At 45.8% G+C, this 14,855-nt stretch overlaps 1 protein-coding gene and 1 long non-coding RNA gene across 2 annotated transcripts in view; one reads left to right on the plus strand and one right to left on the minus strand.

Moving 5' to 3' along the window:
- PLXNA4 (plexin A4) overlaps window positions 1-14,855 on the minus strand; it is a 404,602-nt gene that overhangs the window by 377,292 nt on the left and 12,455 nt on the right. Inside the window, exon 2 of the mRNA XM_088531807.1 lies at window positions 2,481-3,744. Within this exon, the coding sequence (XP_088387933.1) occupies window positions 2,481-3,659 (1,179 nt within the window). The 5' untranslated portion in view covers window positions 3,660-3,744. The remainder of the gene's footprint in view (window positions 1-2,480; window positions 3,745-14,855) is intronic.
- The window catches only part of LOC148593183 (uncharacterized), a 266,042-nt gene that overhangs the window by 169,392 nt on the left and 81,795 nt on the right, over window positions 1-14,855 (plus strand). The gene's annotated exons all lie outside the window — the stretch shown is intronic.

Here is a 14,855-nt window from a genome sequence, read left to right on the forward strand (position 1 = left end):
CCGTGACATGGTGCTTTCAGGCCAGCTCACTGCCAGGTCCTACCTGACCTCAGCTGTCCCAGCTCCAGCTGCACCAGCAGAGCTACCTGTCCGGAGAAGCTGCAGACTCTGCACTTTCCTGGCCAGGCTCCGCCACCTCCCTGCATTGATTTGTGCACACATTGCAGCCTAGGGAAGCCGTGCCAAGAACGGTCCCCGGGAGACTTCAGCTGCCCTGAAGTGGCCTTGAACAAATATTACGCCAAGGCAGAAACAGAAGCAGATTCACACACAGACCCTCTCTGAGACAGCTATTGCCCTGCTAGAAAAATGCACCATGCCAAAAGCCAGACCTGAGTGTGCACCCAGATGCAGGGACAGTGTGGTGAGCCCTGCACCAGAACCTGCAGTTGGTATCACAAAGAAGTGCTGAAATAGGTCTTCCAACAGCGATTCTCTGTTAGATGCTCGATGGCGATTTCCCGCTGCTTCTCCCTACCCATCTGCTCACTGCCAAGAGAATCAGCTGTATCTGTTCATATGCAGAGTTTCAGTGGCTGGAGGCAGCAAAGCTGAAGTTCAGCCTCAGCCTTGAGCGCAGGCAGGTTAAACCTCTATCTGCACTAGCAGAGAAACATTTGACACCCACATAACCCAGCAAAATCACTCTGGTGGCCTTGTAATTGCTTTTAGATCTGCTACAAGTGCATGTGCTAAAAGAGAGAGCAGCAGTGCAATGCCAACCAGGACCTCAGCAGAGGAGACAAGGCCCTCACGAACAAGCATCCATCCTCTGAAATACTTCACCAGTCACCAAATGTTTTCCGAGCTTAGCAGCTGGACGCTGCAAAGCCTATAGCAGCCAAGTCAGTAATTCCTCATCCCTCGGGCGGCACAGCTGAGCTCGGACAGGGCTTGCCAGCGGCTGTAAGTAAACTCAGTTTAAGGAGAGTACAGCCCACATTTACACTTTTCAGACTTGCTTTTTTTTTTTTCAGGGCTCTCCAGGCCTGTGAAGAAATGCAGTCACAAAGATGATCTAGTGGTTTTCCCTGCCTGTGTCACTCAGTCCCCTGTTCCTTGTGCTCTTCGCAATCTCTGCAGACCTGTTCCTCCAATTCATATCATCCAGGATCCACCAAAAGCACCACAAGAGAGTTGCTGGCCTTTTTGTTCCTGTCTAAAGCCACAGGAACTAGGTCCCAAATCTCCTGATTCTAGAGGCCCAACATTAAAAGCATCTGAATGGAGCACAAGCAGAGCAGATCTGCAGATGCACAGTGAGAAAGTAACTCCAGCGGGAAACTCTCTGCTTAAATCTACAGGCAGCTCTTTGAATGCACAGAGACCTTGAGGCAAAACAACAACAACAAAAAAATCAAAGCCAGATTTGGGTACAGCCTGATTTGCTGGGCAATGCTCCACAGGGAGCTTTGCTACTGAGACAGGTCTAGAGAGAAGAAACCCCATGCAGGGCTGGGAGAGAGGCTTGAACTCACAGGGTGCTGCGGAGGGAACGGTGGTAGAGGGGAACTGGGACATAGTAGATGTGGATCAGTCTCTACGAGGTTGCGGGGCTGGAAAGCGCCCCAGTGTCTCCCTGTATTCCCTTTGCTCAGGCTTGAACTTGCCTCTCACTTGAAAGAGCTCATTAAGGGAGGAAATCAAAGCCCAGAGAGGCGACTATTACAGCAGCCGGCACGCAGCGCAGGCTGCATTGCTGATTTCTGTGCCTTATATCAAAGGCAGCCCTTCACCAGCTGGGCTGACGCGGGTTTCTGCAATGGCACTTTACTGAACTGTCAGAGTAAACTAAGACACTTCCTTAAAACCATTTGCAGGTCAGGTAGACCAATCTCTCCACCGAGTCTTACCCTTAAATCTTGAAGCGTCAAAACCTTGATTTGTAGCCAGGTCTTAATTTTTCAGCGCTTTGGCAATGCGGAGCTGACTAGAAACAGGAAGACAAGGGACTTCTTTGATGGTTAATGACCAGTGCTTCTTCTAGCCCTAGGAGGGATGAAGCCCTGACTTCACAAAGCTCCCTGAACAAATCCTACTCCAGCTCCAACTCAGGGAGATAAAATTCCACCAGCAGACACAGAAACCAGCACAAAGCACTGACATTATCTAAATCCTATTTTGGTGAAGCTATGAGCCAAGACTTCAGAAGGAAGTATGATTTCACCTCTAATGAATTGCATAGTGAAAAAGCAAAAGCGGGCCAATTCCTTCCAAAAACTGCAAGGCCCCTTGGCTTAATACATTAGCAATCATAACATTCCTGGGAAGGCAGAAAGTGATACCTTCTACCAGTTCTTCCTCAAGAAAACTAAGGCATGAACTGATTAAATCAGGTCATGCGATAGGCTGGAGGCAGAACCAGGATTTAAATGAAGTGGGCTCAGTTCCTCAGCCTAATCGCTGAGCCATGCTCCAAGCTCTCCCATTCTACAGGCACATGAAGAAGTTAAGCTTGGGTGGTCAGATGCTTGACTTACCGCACTGCTACAGGGAATGTCCTTGACTTTGAGCCATGCCAGATCTAACGTTCCCTCACCCCTGTAGCAGGACTGTAGTCTGTCTTTGATGCGGTCGTTGATCTTTTTCAGGACAAAGATGCAAAGAGCAGACTCATCCAAGGACTTCATCTTCCTTTTTTGGCCTTTGGAGAAGACTGTGAAGAGGATATCATCCTCAGGGCTGACATCCAAAGACTTTGCTAAGATAGCTCCAGCCTTGGACAAGTAGGCTGCCTGAAGCAACCGATACTCCACTCCATTCTTCTCACAGCCAATGGGCACCTCAACATAGGAGTTAAAAGCTGTGTCCTCCTTGCACAGTCGGACCAGCTTGGAGGTGTAAACCTGCTCTTTCGTGGTGGAACCAGGTGGTGAAATCATCTCAGGTTGCAAAGTTAGGAAATAGACGAAGTTACCACTGCTAAAGCCATAGATGTAGTAGATATCAAAGTCAGGGATGATGGTGAAGGTGTCTGAGGGGATCTTGATCATAGATGCCACAAACTCATCATGGAACACGTATGCAAACATCCCATCTGCCTCAGAATTTTTGGTGAGCTTTCTGCTGGAAATAGTGGGGAAATACTCAGGTTTGCCATCCACGGCAGTGGCGATGAATAACTTGTCATCCATGTTGCTGTAAGAAACAATGACTCCAAAAACAGAGCCACTGTCATTCACGCCAGAGAGGTAATGCTCCTTCTTGTGGAAGGGCTCTCCCAGCTTGAAGAGGTCATCCAGCCTCAAAAGCTTACAGATGCCCTGGTAAAGACTCCCACAGGCTATCAAACGATTTTCCTTGTAGTCTATAAGGAGCATTTTGTTGATGTTGTTAGTGGACGTCAAAGGTTCATTGCAGGTTTGAACTATCCTAGGAGGATAACACTTGGGATTATCTTCATCAGGACCAGTCTGATGGGTCACCAGGACCTTCAAGTCACTGGAGAGTTTATAGATCCTGTTGACAGCTCCCAGGTAAATGTGCCCGGTTCTCTCATCAACCACCAAGTGATTAAAGGTCCCCTCTGCTTGGTCTCCAGTGAAAGTGATGAAGGGCCTCTTTGGGTGGGGTGGCTGCTGTTTAGCAGGAGATGACACTGTAGCAGATAACAGGAGGTGAGAAACCAGACAAGTCCATTTCCACATGGCCGATGACATGATTGGAAAAGTTTGTATTCCCAAGGGAATGAGGATCAAAAGCTGCAAATGTCTTCAAAGCACCAATTCCCTGGCAGATTTTGTCCTACAAGAAAAGAGAAAACAAAAGTTCATTACCATGGAGTATTTTTTCCTCCTCCTTCCTTCATAACCATACCATCGTCTGAGCACATTTAATTGCTAATCCTCCCTTTCTCGTCTCTGAGCTCTCTACTTAAATCCAGCACAAAGGCAACTCTCCCAAAAGAAAAGATGCTTGTAAAAAGAGCAGAAATCACATAGTGGAAAAATAAATCTGCAGCCTCTTACCCTCCGTTACACAAACGTGTGCCCCACGGTGCAGCACACAAATCCACTGGATGCTACATCTGTGCAGAAAGGCTAACGGTAGAAACATCAAGTGATATTATCATTTGCACTACCAGCTTTGGCCCAATTGTTTATTTACTATCTAAGGAGACAGGACATGAGAAGGATTATTCTTCTGCTCTTCTGGATGCGGGACTGAAGCCTAAAGAAGGTCAGAGACCTGCCTCCAGGGAGAGGTCCAGATGGATACTGAGCTCTTTTGCAGCCCTCCAAGTGAGATAGGAAGAAGCCAGCTTTGGTCTGACATTAACATCCTTTCGAGGAGATGTTGGTCCAGAATAGGTCTGTTTGCACAGGCTCTCCATGGTTTCCAGATCAAAGTTGCCTCATGTCTATCCAGCTTGGAGCACAGTCTGGTCTGGCAGTGTGCAGAGCCACATCTACAGAGAGGACCTAGCCGAGGAAGGAGGGGACAGAGCACCAGGTCCTACCCTTCTTTGAGCTCTCACCACAAGACTACTCTATCTTGTGATTGGAGTTCCAAAGGGCTTCAAACCTCTTCTGTACCTTGGTGAGTACATCACCAAGCCCCATCTTTGCGATATGGAAGTGCATTTTCTCACCCAACACATCCCTCTGCCTCTTGGTCCTCCTCCTCCAGCCTTTTCATGACCACTTCAGTATAAAGAGCAGCCTTGGCCCTTTTTGACCTTACAGAGTGAGTGTCCTACTGCTAGTCCTGCTAGTCCTCCTGTAGTTAGTCCTACAGCAAATTCTTCTAACATCACAGCAACTGCAAAATCAATTTAAGGAAATATTAAGCGAATAAATCCTGTCTGCTTTTGGTCTGTGAACTGATTAGATCTGGTAGTATAAAGGGTAAATCTGGGCTTATGATCTTCACTGCCAAAATATTTCAAAACTCTCACAGTAGCCGGAATTTCAAGGCAGTTGTGTGATCGTCCTCACCTCCCACCACCCTCCCTACCCCAGCAGCCCTGAGCATTTGATAGACAACAGCCAAAGGTCACTTCACATTTACTTTAGGCATGTTTACCCTGTCCTGCTTCTCCTTTCTGGTCAAACAAATATTTAATAAAATTAAGCTTACGCTGCAGAGTTGTCAAGGCTCTGCCTTGCCAGCGAGAGAGGATTCTCTGCAGGGATGCGCAGGGCAGTCACGCAGGGCTTTTAATAACCTTTATTATGATGGATAGAGCAGCAATGGGATGAGCTCTCCCTGCACAACAATTCTTCTTTCAAAAGAGCCCATCCTTGAGAGAGTGTCAAAAGAGAGGAGCTGGCCCTGCTTGAGTCCTGCTTTCAGAAACATCACATGGTGACCCTGAATACTGGTTCCCATCACTTATATATTACAATCCACATTTCTAACAGAAACTGGCTTGATCGGGCACTAGACAGACCTAGGTAGAAATTATTCCTTTAAACTACTGAGATATGCATTTTACCTATATATTTTACTATGTTTTGTTCCTCTTAGTCCTGCAGATTCTGCACAGTTGCAGGACAAGGAAATGGGAACTATCATGACCCATAAATTGAAAAGTGAGCTAAAAGCCCCTGTTCTGCAACAGGAGCCATCTGCCCAGAGGTCATTTAAGAGCCTGGGACTTCAGTTGCTACAGCAAAAGAAAATCTGCCAGTTAAAATAAGCAACCAGCACAAAGTAAAAAGGAGATATGTTCCAGTTGTGATATCTTCGAGGCTGAAGCAGCTGAGAAACCCAATTGATGTTTGAGATACCGAGGTGAGTCTCACCCACGTTTAGGGGTGGGACAAGAGGAGGAGAACCTTTCTCCTTGCAAAGCCAGATCTGGACACTAAAGGGAATTCAGAGAGGCTAGGTAAGGAGTCACTTTTGCAGTGGACAAGGGACCTCTGGACATAGTGAACCTTGTGGAAGGAAGATCTGCAGAGGGAAGAGCCCCAACAGCCTACCAGTGCTAGCAGCCACCAGGCAAGCACGGGAGCAGACCCTCACCAGCCTTTTGGGGCAAAGCCAGGAAATTGGGAGCTTGGGGTTATCTTGCTGTCTTCTAGCAGGTGTCTGAACAACCCTGGGAGAAGAATTTTCTCTCTGTGAGCTGCTGGAACTCACGCCTTCCTTTTTGTGTGTCTGTTCATGTTGTTTGCACCCTCCATCCCAGAGCCCCAGTAACTGCTGGAGTCTGTAAGGGCTATAATTTGCAATTTGGGTTAATTGATAAATACTGCAGAAGACTGGTTGTTTAGCTTGTGGAACAGAGCAGGGTTTGTATCCTTTAGAGGATGCACCAGACAGAAGGACTTACGCATGTCTTTTCATTGTCCACATCTGGACAGTGGGCAAGTACAGCAGCTGTGAAGACAAATTACATGGTGCCACACATACCCTGTCTCTTGGACTTCTTGGCCTGCCAAAGACTAATTATATATAAAAAAAGGCACAAATAAACAAGAGGCCTCACTGAACAGACAGTGAGGTCTGGGGTCAGGCTTTGATCTGGGTATTTCTAAAATAAATCCAAACTGGCTTCCCACAATGACCAGGTTCACCTTCCATATCTCCCAAGACATAGTCAGCAGTGATACCAAGATCCAGCATACAGGACTCCCATGATAGACCAGATTGTCCCCTTGAAGGCTCTATGTGGCACCTGCCATCAACAGCCTCTTCACAAACATGCCCAAGATCCCTAGGAAGGTCATGCAGGTCCCACAGCTCCAGGGATCAGTAAGAGAATCATAAGGATGCTCTGAAGAGCAGCAATTCTGCTACCTCTTTCTCTGACCACAGCTCAAGCAGTGATGCTACACAACCTTCATGACATTCAGAGGTCACAAAAATAAATATCATTCTTCCTTCAACTGAACCTTCCTGATCTGAACCTTCACAGGGCATGAAAATGGAGCAGAAGAAGACCTCTCCCAAAACCATGTGGTTCGTACAAGGCTCCATCCGTGGGATAGCCCACCCATATCCACATGAACATGTCTGAGGAAGTCTCAGAGTCAGTTTCAACGTAAGGTCTTGCTCCACACTCTTGCCTTTATACCAAGGATCTCTGGTTTATGGCCTGAAAATAATGTTTTTCTCCTAAGAACCTTTGAATTTACACAGTTGAGGTTAAGGACTGTTTCCCACCTCATGGAAAGTAAGTTATGATGCTATTTTACAGTGCAGTTACTTGTTTACTGTTGTCAATCATTTCCAAAAAGTATTGAAGACCACCAAGGTAGAGGATGCAGCTTGGTCCTGCTCTCAGCTCTCCTGGAAACAGTCCAAGATGCAAAACATGCAATCCTAGGATCAGAAAAGTGTGAATGCAAGCAAATTTAAGAGAAAGAAATTTTCCAAACTGCTTTTAACTCATCTGGTGCTTGTGTTACTAGATGGAAAAGTCAGGGAGTGCTGAATCCATCCTCATAATCCAGCAAACTTCAAGGGAAGAAAATAAAGGTGGAGGCTTTACACCTGAGGAAGTACTTTGCAGTACTAGGGTGAGCTTGAGAGATGACACCATCTCCCTGTTTGGCCTCCTTACATAAACATAGCCCCCCTTCCACGAAAGATGGCAAACAGATCTGAATCAGCAGATCCCCTGTGATAGCCATGTTCAGCAACCGGGACATTGCAAAGTCAGCAGCAAGACTTCAGGGCCTCCCCAGAGCAGTCACGCATGCAAACCTGGCTGGAAAGAGCCAAGGAAGCAAAATCCAACGTGCACCCTGCTGCAGCCAGGAGATCAGAGCAAAACAGCGGTTAGAATCTACAGCAGCCTGAAATATACCCAAAGACAGCAGGAAGGTATGACACAAGAGATGCCAATGGAGAAGGTTGACCCACTCTTGCCTAGAGGGTCAACTACAACTTATTGGGTCCTTGAGATGGGCTCGGGTTGCACCCGGTGGCTCTCCACCTGAGCGGGAAGAAGCCTACTTATGCCCAGGGCTATGGGGACTTCTTGATGCCCAAGCTCAGCAGCTAATGGAGCCTAGCATTAATTTGGCAGCGTGCTCCTCTGTTTGCTTTTGCTCTGCGCCGGCACAGCTCTTCATTTCCCGGGACACGGGAGGCCGTGCACAGATGCTGACTAGGCAGACTCCCAGCAACGGAGCCGCGGCGCGGCAATTCAGCACCAAGTGCAGCTACACAATCCCTTTAATCTCAGCTAAAGATTTTTTTTCCTGGCTTCTTTTAATAAACCCTGATTACCATGGATAGAAGCTTTTCTTCGGGAGCCGACACAGAGAGAAAACTCATATGGAGATATTGTCGACGACTGCCTTAACAAAGAACAGCTTCCAACTCCAGCTAAAGCCTTTCTCCACGAACTTACAACCTGTCCAATGACTGACAGAAATTGGAGGCAAGCTCCTCTTTGAGGACATCCTGATTCAGAGCATCTTTTCTTTGGAACTCACCATAATGGACAGACTCCAGCAAAAGCTGCAGCTTGTCCTAAATAGAGAGATTAATTTCAGCAACGGGTTGTTTGCAAAACACTTAAGCTCCAGATAAACAGCACAACTTATGTCCCTCGCACAGATGATTTTATTCAAGTACTCAGATGGTGCCCATCACCTTGGTACCTGCACGTGCTCCTAAAAGCTCATCAAGTGGTGGGATTAACTTTTGGCATGTGTGGGAATGCTCGTCCTTCTTCCTTGATGCCCTATATGAGAAAACTGCACACGAGGATTTTTTCTCCCTGCTTTTCACACTGATCTATCAGGTTCTTCTAATAGCAAAAGCAGGTCAGAGCTCCTTTCTGCTTGAGAAGGGAGAGCAGAGAGGCTTACAATGTTTTCTGAGGCCCTCCAGGAATTTGCTCCACAGAGACTTGAGTGAAAAGCACAGATATTCAGTGTCACAAAAACAAGAATGGAATTTTGAACAGTCACGGAAATAACCTACAAATCCAGAGACCAAGGTTATTTTTTTTTTTTCTGGAGAAGACTCCATGTGTGTCTCCATGGGTGAGTTGGCTTATCCACAACACAGGTGACACTATTCGGCTGTCTTCTCAAAGAATTCTGAGGATAAATCTCTTAAAATATTCCTTATCCCAATAACTGGGGCACTTCCAGAAAACAGATTGTTACACAAAGTCATTAAGTTTTTTGCCAGGCATTACTGACTGAGTGGCACTGCTGGACTCCTACTTTGAGTGGGAAACTGTGCATTGAACTATATAGGACGAAAACAATGAGATGAGTGGAGAAGTGCCAAAATGCAGGTTGATAAGCTGACCTCTGCATTAAAGTCTTGTTCTTTTCCCTCAAGGGAACCACCATACACCCCTGGGACTCCCTCCTCCCACTATGAAGCAGTGCACAGATGTATTTAATTGAGAGAAAGCTCTCATGGGGAGGGCAGGGCAGGGAAATTAAAAGGCATTTTGGGGGGTTTGGGAGACCTCAATCAAATTGTGACTTGAGGCACCAGCAGGAATAAACACTCCTCCTTCCTGCAAAGGTATAAATATTGAAAAGAAAATGAACTGGGTTTAATCCCAGCAAGTGTTCCCAGCTTGTAGTCCAGTTATAGCATTTTAGAACAGCCTTGAGGACTTTTTTTTCTCTTTACTTGCAGAAGCCAAGGCTATCCTTGCATTTTCCCTTCCAGCCATCAGGGATGAGTACCTGAATTAAGCATTTACATTTTCTGGACCTGCCCTGTTACTGAAGCGAGCCCTAAGACACCACCCCAGTTCCCAAGCAGCAAGTAAGAGCCTCTGACCTCAGGATTCTCCATGAGTCAGCGGGCAGCTATTTTCATGCTGGCTCAGGCTATACAACATGGTTTATATTGCATTGAATGCCAAGGGGTGGATGCTTCCCCCTGCTTGGCAATCTTTGGAAGATCTGTGAGATAGAAGCCCTCTCCCCATGTGATTAGCATGATGTAAATCTACCAAAGGGCAAATCTGATAAGAGAGAGAGGTCATCTGCTTCCCAAAGGCCTGGTGCAGAGAGTAACTCCACATTCACAGCGAATTTACACACCCTGACCGTTTCTGTCAGGCACCGGCAAGCATAAAACACACTTAGAAACAAAACCTATAGACTTTGGTCTACTGATTGTTGGAGCACCAAGATCTATATTTGTCCTTGGAAATCTAGTTGCAAAGAAACTTCTGTCTTCAAGGTTACTAACTGAGGTTACGTACAAGCTGGGTACTAACAGAAATCAGGAATCTTGTAGGATAAAGATGGTCTTTCTCCACAGCATTCAAACTAAATCTTCCTTTCATTTTTAGGGCAAGTATCCAAGGGACTCGGAAGAACCAACCATTCGCCATGGATGGGGTCAATGTAAAGAGTAGATGCTGCAAATCTCTTGGCTTCATCTTCCCAGGAGAGCACATTAGTGAGTTCAGTCCCAAATTCAGAAGTATATCCCATGCAGGGACCCTCTCAAATCTACCTAGAAATCAAATCCAGCACACACACGATCACTAGCGGCAGGGGCTCATGCTGACTGCTACTTATTCTTCCAAACCTAAAGAAAAACTTTGATGTCAGAGAGCAGTTTGCTGCAACTGCTAGCAATATTTTTACAGTGACTAGTATATTGGAGATTGGAAAGAAAAGAAACAGGCATCTTTTTGTTTCATTTACTCTAGGCATGCTAATTTTGACCAAGGCAGGAATCTAGTGCACAAATGCTTGTGGGTAGGTCTTTCTGCATCCATGAACCTCCCTGGCCCTCACAGGCTATTTCTTTTATATCTGCTTTTTATATGCCAGCTCCTTCACTAACCAGGTGCTGTCTTTCAACCCTCAAGAAGTTCAGGTGTGGAACGGTCACTTCTTTGTACTACCCAGGACTATTGGGTCCTATTCCTGTTAGCATATAACTTGCAAGTGTTAAGTAAAAATAGTCCGTTCTGACTACTTCTATGACTCCACAATCTTGATAAAAAAGAAAGCTTTTTAAGGTCATAAAAAGGCTATCTGATCCATAGTTCTGCCTCAAAGGACACCAGATCCAAATTTCAGCATTTTCTACAGATACAAGATTGCTAAAAAGAGAGATTTTTTTTCTGCTCAAATGGAAAAAAAAAGTGTAGCTCAATATTTTGAACAATATTAATCTACTGCATGTTTTACTTGTCCACAGAGAACTTTCTGTTCAAAACTGCCATAAAACAGTGCATAAAATTCAACTAAACTAGCTTAAAAGTACTTTTTGTCAAGTCCTAAATAAAGCGGGGCTCTCTGCAGCTGCTGTGTTCAAGAGAGAATCCCTGAGAACAAGCCAAAATAGCCCAAATGAGAGTTGTCCTTTTCAGAGGGCTTCTCCATAGAGCTCCTTGGCTAAAATCCGTGCTTGACTTGGAGGTTTTGACAGTCAGGCTGAAGGAGGGCTCAGATGCTGCCCTATCCGACGCTGATGGAGAGCCCAACGTGGGCACTGGCCAAGGCATCCTGCTGAGAAACAATTTGGAGCCCAGCAGCAGCAAGGGGGATTGACACTCCTCATTCTGCTGATAGCCATAATGAAGCAGTGTGGACTCAATCCTGATAAGAAGGGGCTTTGCAAGCATTGCAAAAAAAAAGAAAAAAAGGAAAAAAAAAAAAAAAAAGCAGTCTGATGTCTATACCACAGTCCTGTGATTCCTCATTTTACAAGCTGTGATGAGGACATGGGAAGAGAGAAAAGAGCACTTTCAGCAGGGAGCTTAAACTCCGCCTGCCCTTTCCAAAAAAAAAAAAATCTATTTAATAATAGTTATAAAAAATAAATAAACTATTAAAAATTTACTGCTAATTTTCTCTCCCAGTGACTTTGCCACCCCAAAGCAAAGGACAAGCTGAGCTATCTGCCAATCCATACAAAGGCCAATGGGAAGTTATTCTTAGAGACCTGCCTGACTGTTGCTATAGCATAACTAGCTCCAAATCATGCTTGACAGTCTCAAGATACTGCTGAGCCAGAGAGGACAGATATGGCGAGAGTCAGATATAGATGAGAGAGAGCTGGTATAGACAAAAGATAACCACATGCTATACTTGTTAACGGATTTTTAAGAGAGCCAATATGTTGTATACACATATACAGGCTGCATTTGCAAGGAGATGCATAAACCTGTCCTGTACAGCCTACAGACAGCATTTATTTTTGCGTGGAATTGTGCAATTCCTTTAAAACTCGTTCAGGCCAGTGTGTGCATGCATAATTGCATAGGGCAGTAATAGCAACACATACAGCTCAAGTTGCCTGACATGTTCTATTCTAGGACCGGGTTTTAAGGTCCTCATTACTTTGACAAACCTTAACTACTCCAGGAGACAGTTTTCCCGAGTCTGTGTCTGCCTCAGGCTAAAATTTCTCTAAAAAAAAAAGTTGCATTCAGAATGGCTTGGACAATTTTGAGAACTAAATTAGGAGGGAAAAAAAAAAATTACTGTGTTTGACCTTGGCAATATTCTTTCCACCATCTCACTGGAAAGCTACTGTGTGTTGCAGCAGGCATGAAAAACTGTGAAGGTCCTTTCCTCCTGTCATGGGGATCTTCTGGTTTTCTTTGAAAGCCCACCCAAATTGGACCAAGTTAGAGCATCTCATAATCACATTCCATACATGGCATGGAAAGATTTTGACTTTTCCACTGCTGCCAGGATGGGATATGGGCAGTAAACACTGCAGGAGCAAAACATCCCCTCCTCTTAAGTGGGGGATCCCAGAGTTCCTGAGTCTTCCGATCCCCCTTGAATGGACCTCCCACAGCTGCTGACACATGTGGAGGACAAATCAGTCTCATGAAATAAAAACTCTGGAGTAAAGTTTCCCTTTTTTGTTGAGGGCTTGGAAATTGTTTATCAAAATAAAAGGTGAAATACAGAAAGAAAAAGGCCAAGAAAAAGAAAGAAAAAGGCCAAGAAAAAGAAAAACTAATTGATTAACTATCAAAAGGGACACAATACTCCATAACATCAAACTAAGGCTGCCTAGAAAATGGTATCCAGCACATATTTCCTAACCCTTCTAGGTACATTAAGAAGGTTGCAGAAGGTCTTCTTGATACTATGCCCTTGTTGAGGCCCTATGCCTCAATAATATTTAACACCAAGCCCAGAGTTAGTTGCCCACTTATAAGACAACCAAATCAGGGGCAGCAGCTCTCTTGCAGGGAGTAGATATTTATGTGCGTATATATTGAAATTGCGCAGTCGACTTGGGAGGCTCAGATGGCACGGAGCCTGGTGATGCGATGCCACCGTTATTTCACTGTCCTGTCGCGATTCACACCAGCACTTCACACCTCATCTTGAAGCATCTCGCTCCTCCCCAGTAAAATAGCACATCTGCTGCTTGCAAGGGCAACCAGAGGCTCTAGTCAAAACACTCCTGCTAAGAGCCAGTGCCCACCTCTGGAAAGTCTTGGGATAGAAATACTTGGAGGAGACAGAGGCTCGGAGAGGTGAAGAGACTTAGCCAAGGTCCTGTAGAGCCACAAGAACACGCTGGGTTCCCAGCGCAGTGCCACAGTGGCAATTCTGAAGAACCAAGCACACAACACTAGGAGAACTTCCTTCCTGATTTCCCTGGTTGGAGCCTCCGTCACTGTTTTAGGAGAACACAAACCTAATAGCTCCAGAGCTTTGAATTCCCTTCAGTCCTCACTCATCCCATGGGTCTTAACTCATCCACTCCACGAGCACTTGCCAGCATCAGCTGAGTAGGTGCATTATGCACTTGAGCTTCATTCTTGGAGTCGCTTTAAATAGTTCAGCAGTCACTGCATTCAGCTGTGCATCTGCACGGAAGCATCCGGGGCATCCCGAAATTATATGGAGCAGAGTCCTACTGCTGCTGGAAAGGGAGGAGCTGCCTCCTCCAACGCCTCTGTGGCTAAAGAGCTCTGCAATTTAAATATGCATTTCCCCATGCAAACAAACACTGAAAGGAGACATTTTCAGGCTGCCATCAACAGTGGCACTTTCTCGACAGCTTGCAAAGAACATCTGTAAAAGGCAAATTCTTCTCTTTCTCTTTTTATAAACATCGTTTCTCGGCCAGACACTCGAGTGTAAATGGAAGCTGCAGGTGCACTTCTACTTTGTAGCATCTGACCCTTTGCTTGCACAAACAAATGCCTGGTCCCATCAACAAATCATCTCAGAGCAGCAGTGGGGAGAGCAGTGCAATTGTTTTAGCTATTTGCACAGCCTCATAATTGCAGATTCATCACCAGACAGCATTCTCTGTGCTTGGATAGGTGTGAGAGAGAGAACCCAGCGCCGGGAACAGGCATCTGAGCCCTTTCCGCCTGCAAGAGAGTGGATAGTTGATGTGTTTGCCATAACCCGTGCTTTCAAAGCCATGCTAACCCAAAGAAAGTTGCTTATTTGCTCAGAGCCAGCTGCAAGCAAAATGTCACCCCAAACCCTAATTTAATCCAGACCCAAACACCATCTGCTTTGTTCGTCTCTTCTCACAGGCACCTGTGTCTGGGACGAGGGGCATTTCAAGCACAGGGGCGCGGGAAGGTCTCTGTGCATGAAGTCCTGCTCCTTGGACACAGGAGCCTTGGTAGCACAGGATGCAAGGCTGGAAGAAAGGCCACAGAACAGATGTACAGAGGCCGAAAGATCAGGATCTGTTCAGGGAGTGGGGTTTTTTTGTGCCTTTTTGCTCCCTTTGCACCCGTTTTCTCCCTGCTTCCCTCTCTCTGTTCATCCCACTCTCCAAAACAGGGTTTGTCACTCTTCTCCTGGGATAGATATTTGGAAAGCAATCCAGGGCACTGGAGGCTTCCTTAACACTATAAGAAACACGCAAATCCATGCCCGTATGCCACTGTTTTTTCAGGATACCATCAGAATCACCTTATCCAGAGTCAGGAGCTCATGGTGAGCATCATCTGTGCTCCAGCC

The sequence above is a fragment of the Tinamus guttatus genome, unplaced genomic scaffold (genome assembly GCF_059628265.1).
Source record: "Tinamus guttatus ecotype Peru unplaced genomic scaffold, ASM5962826v1 Tinamus_guttatus_pri_ptg000434l, whole genome shotgun sequence".
NCBI classification, from domain to species: domain Eukaryota; kingdom Metazoa; phylum Chordata; class Aves; order Tinamiformes; family Tinamidae; genus Tinamus; species Tinamus guttatus.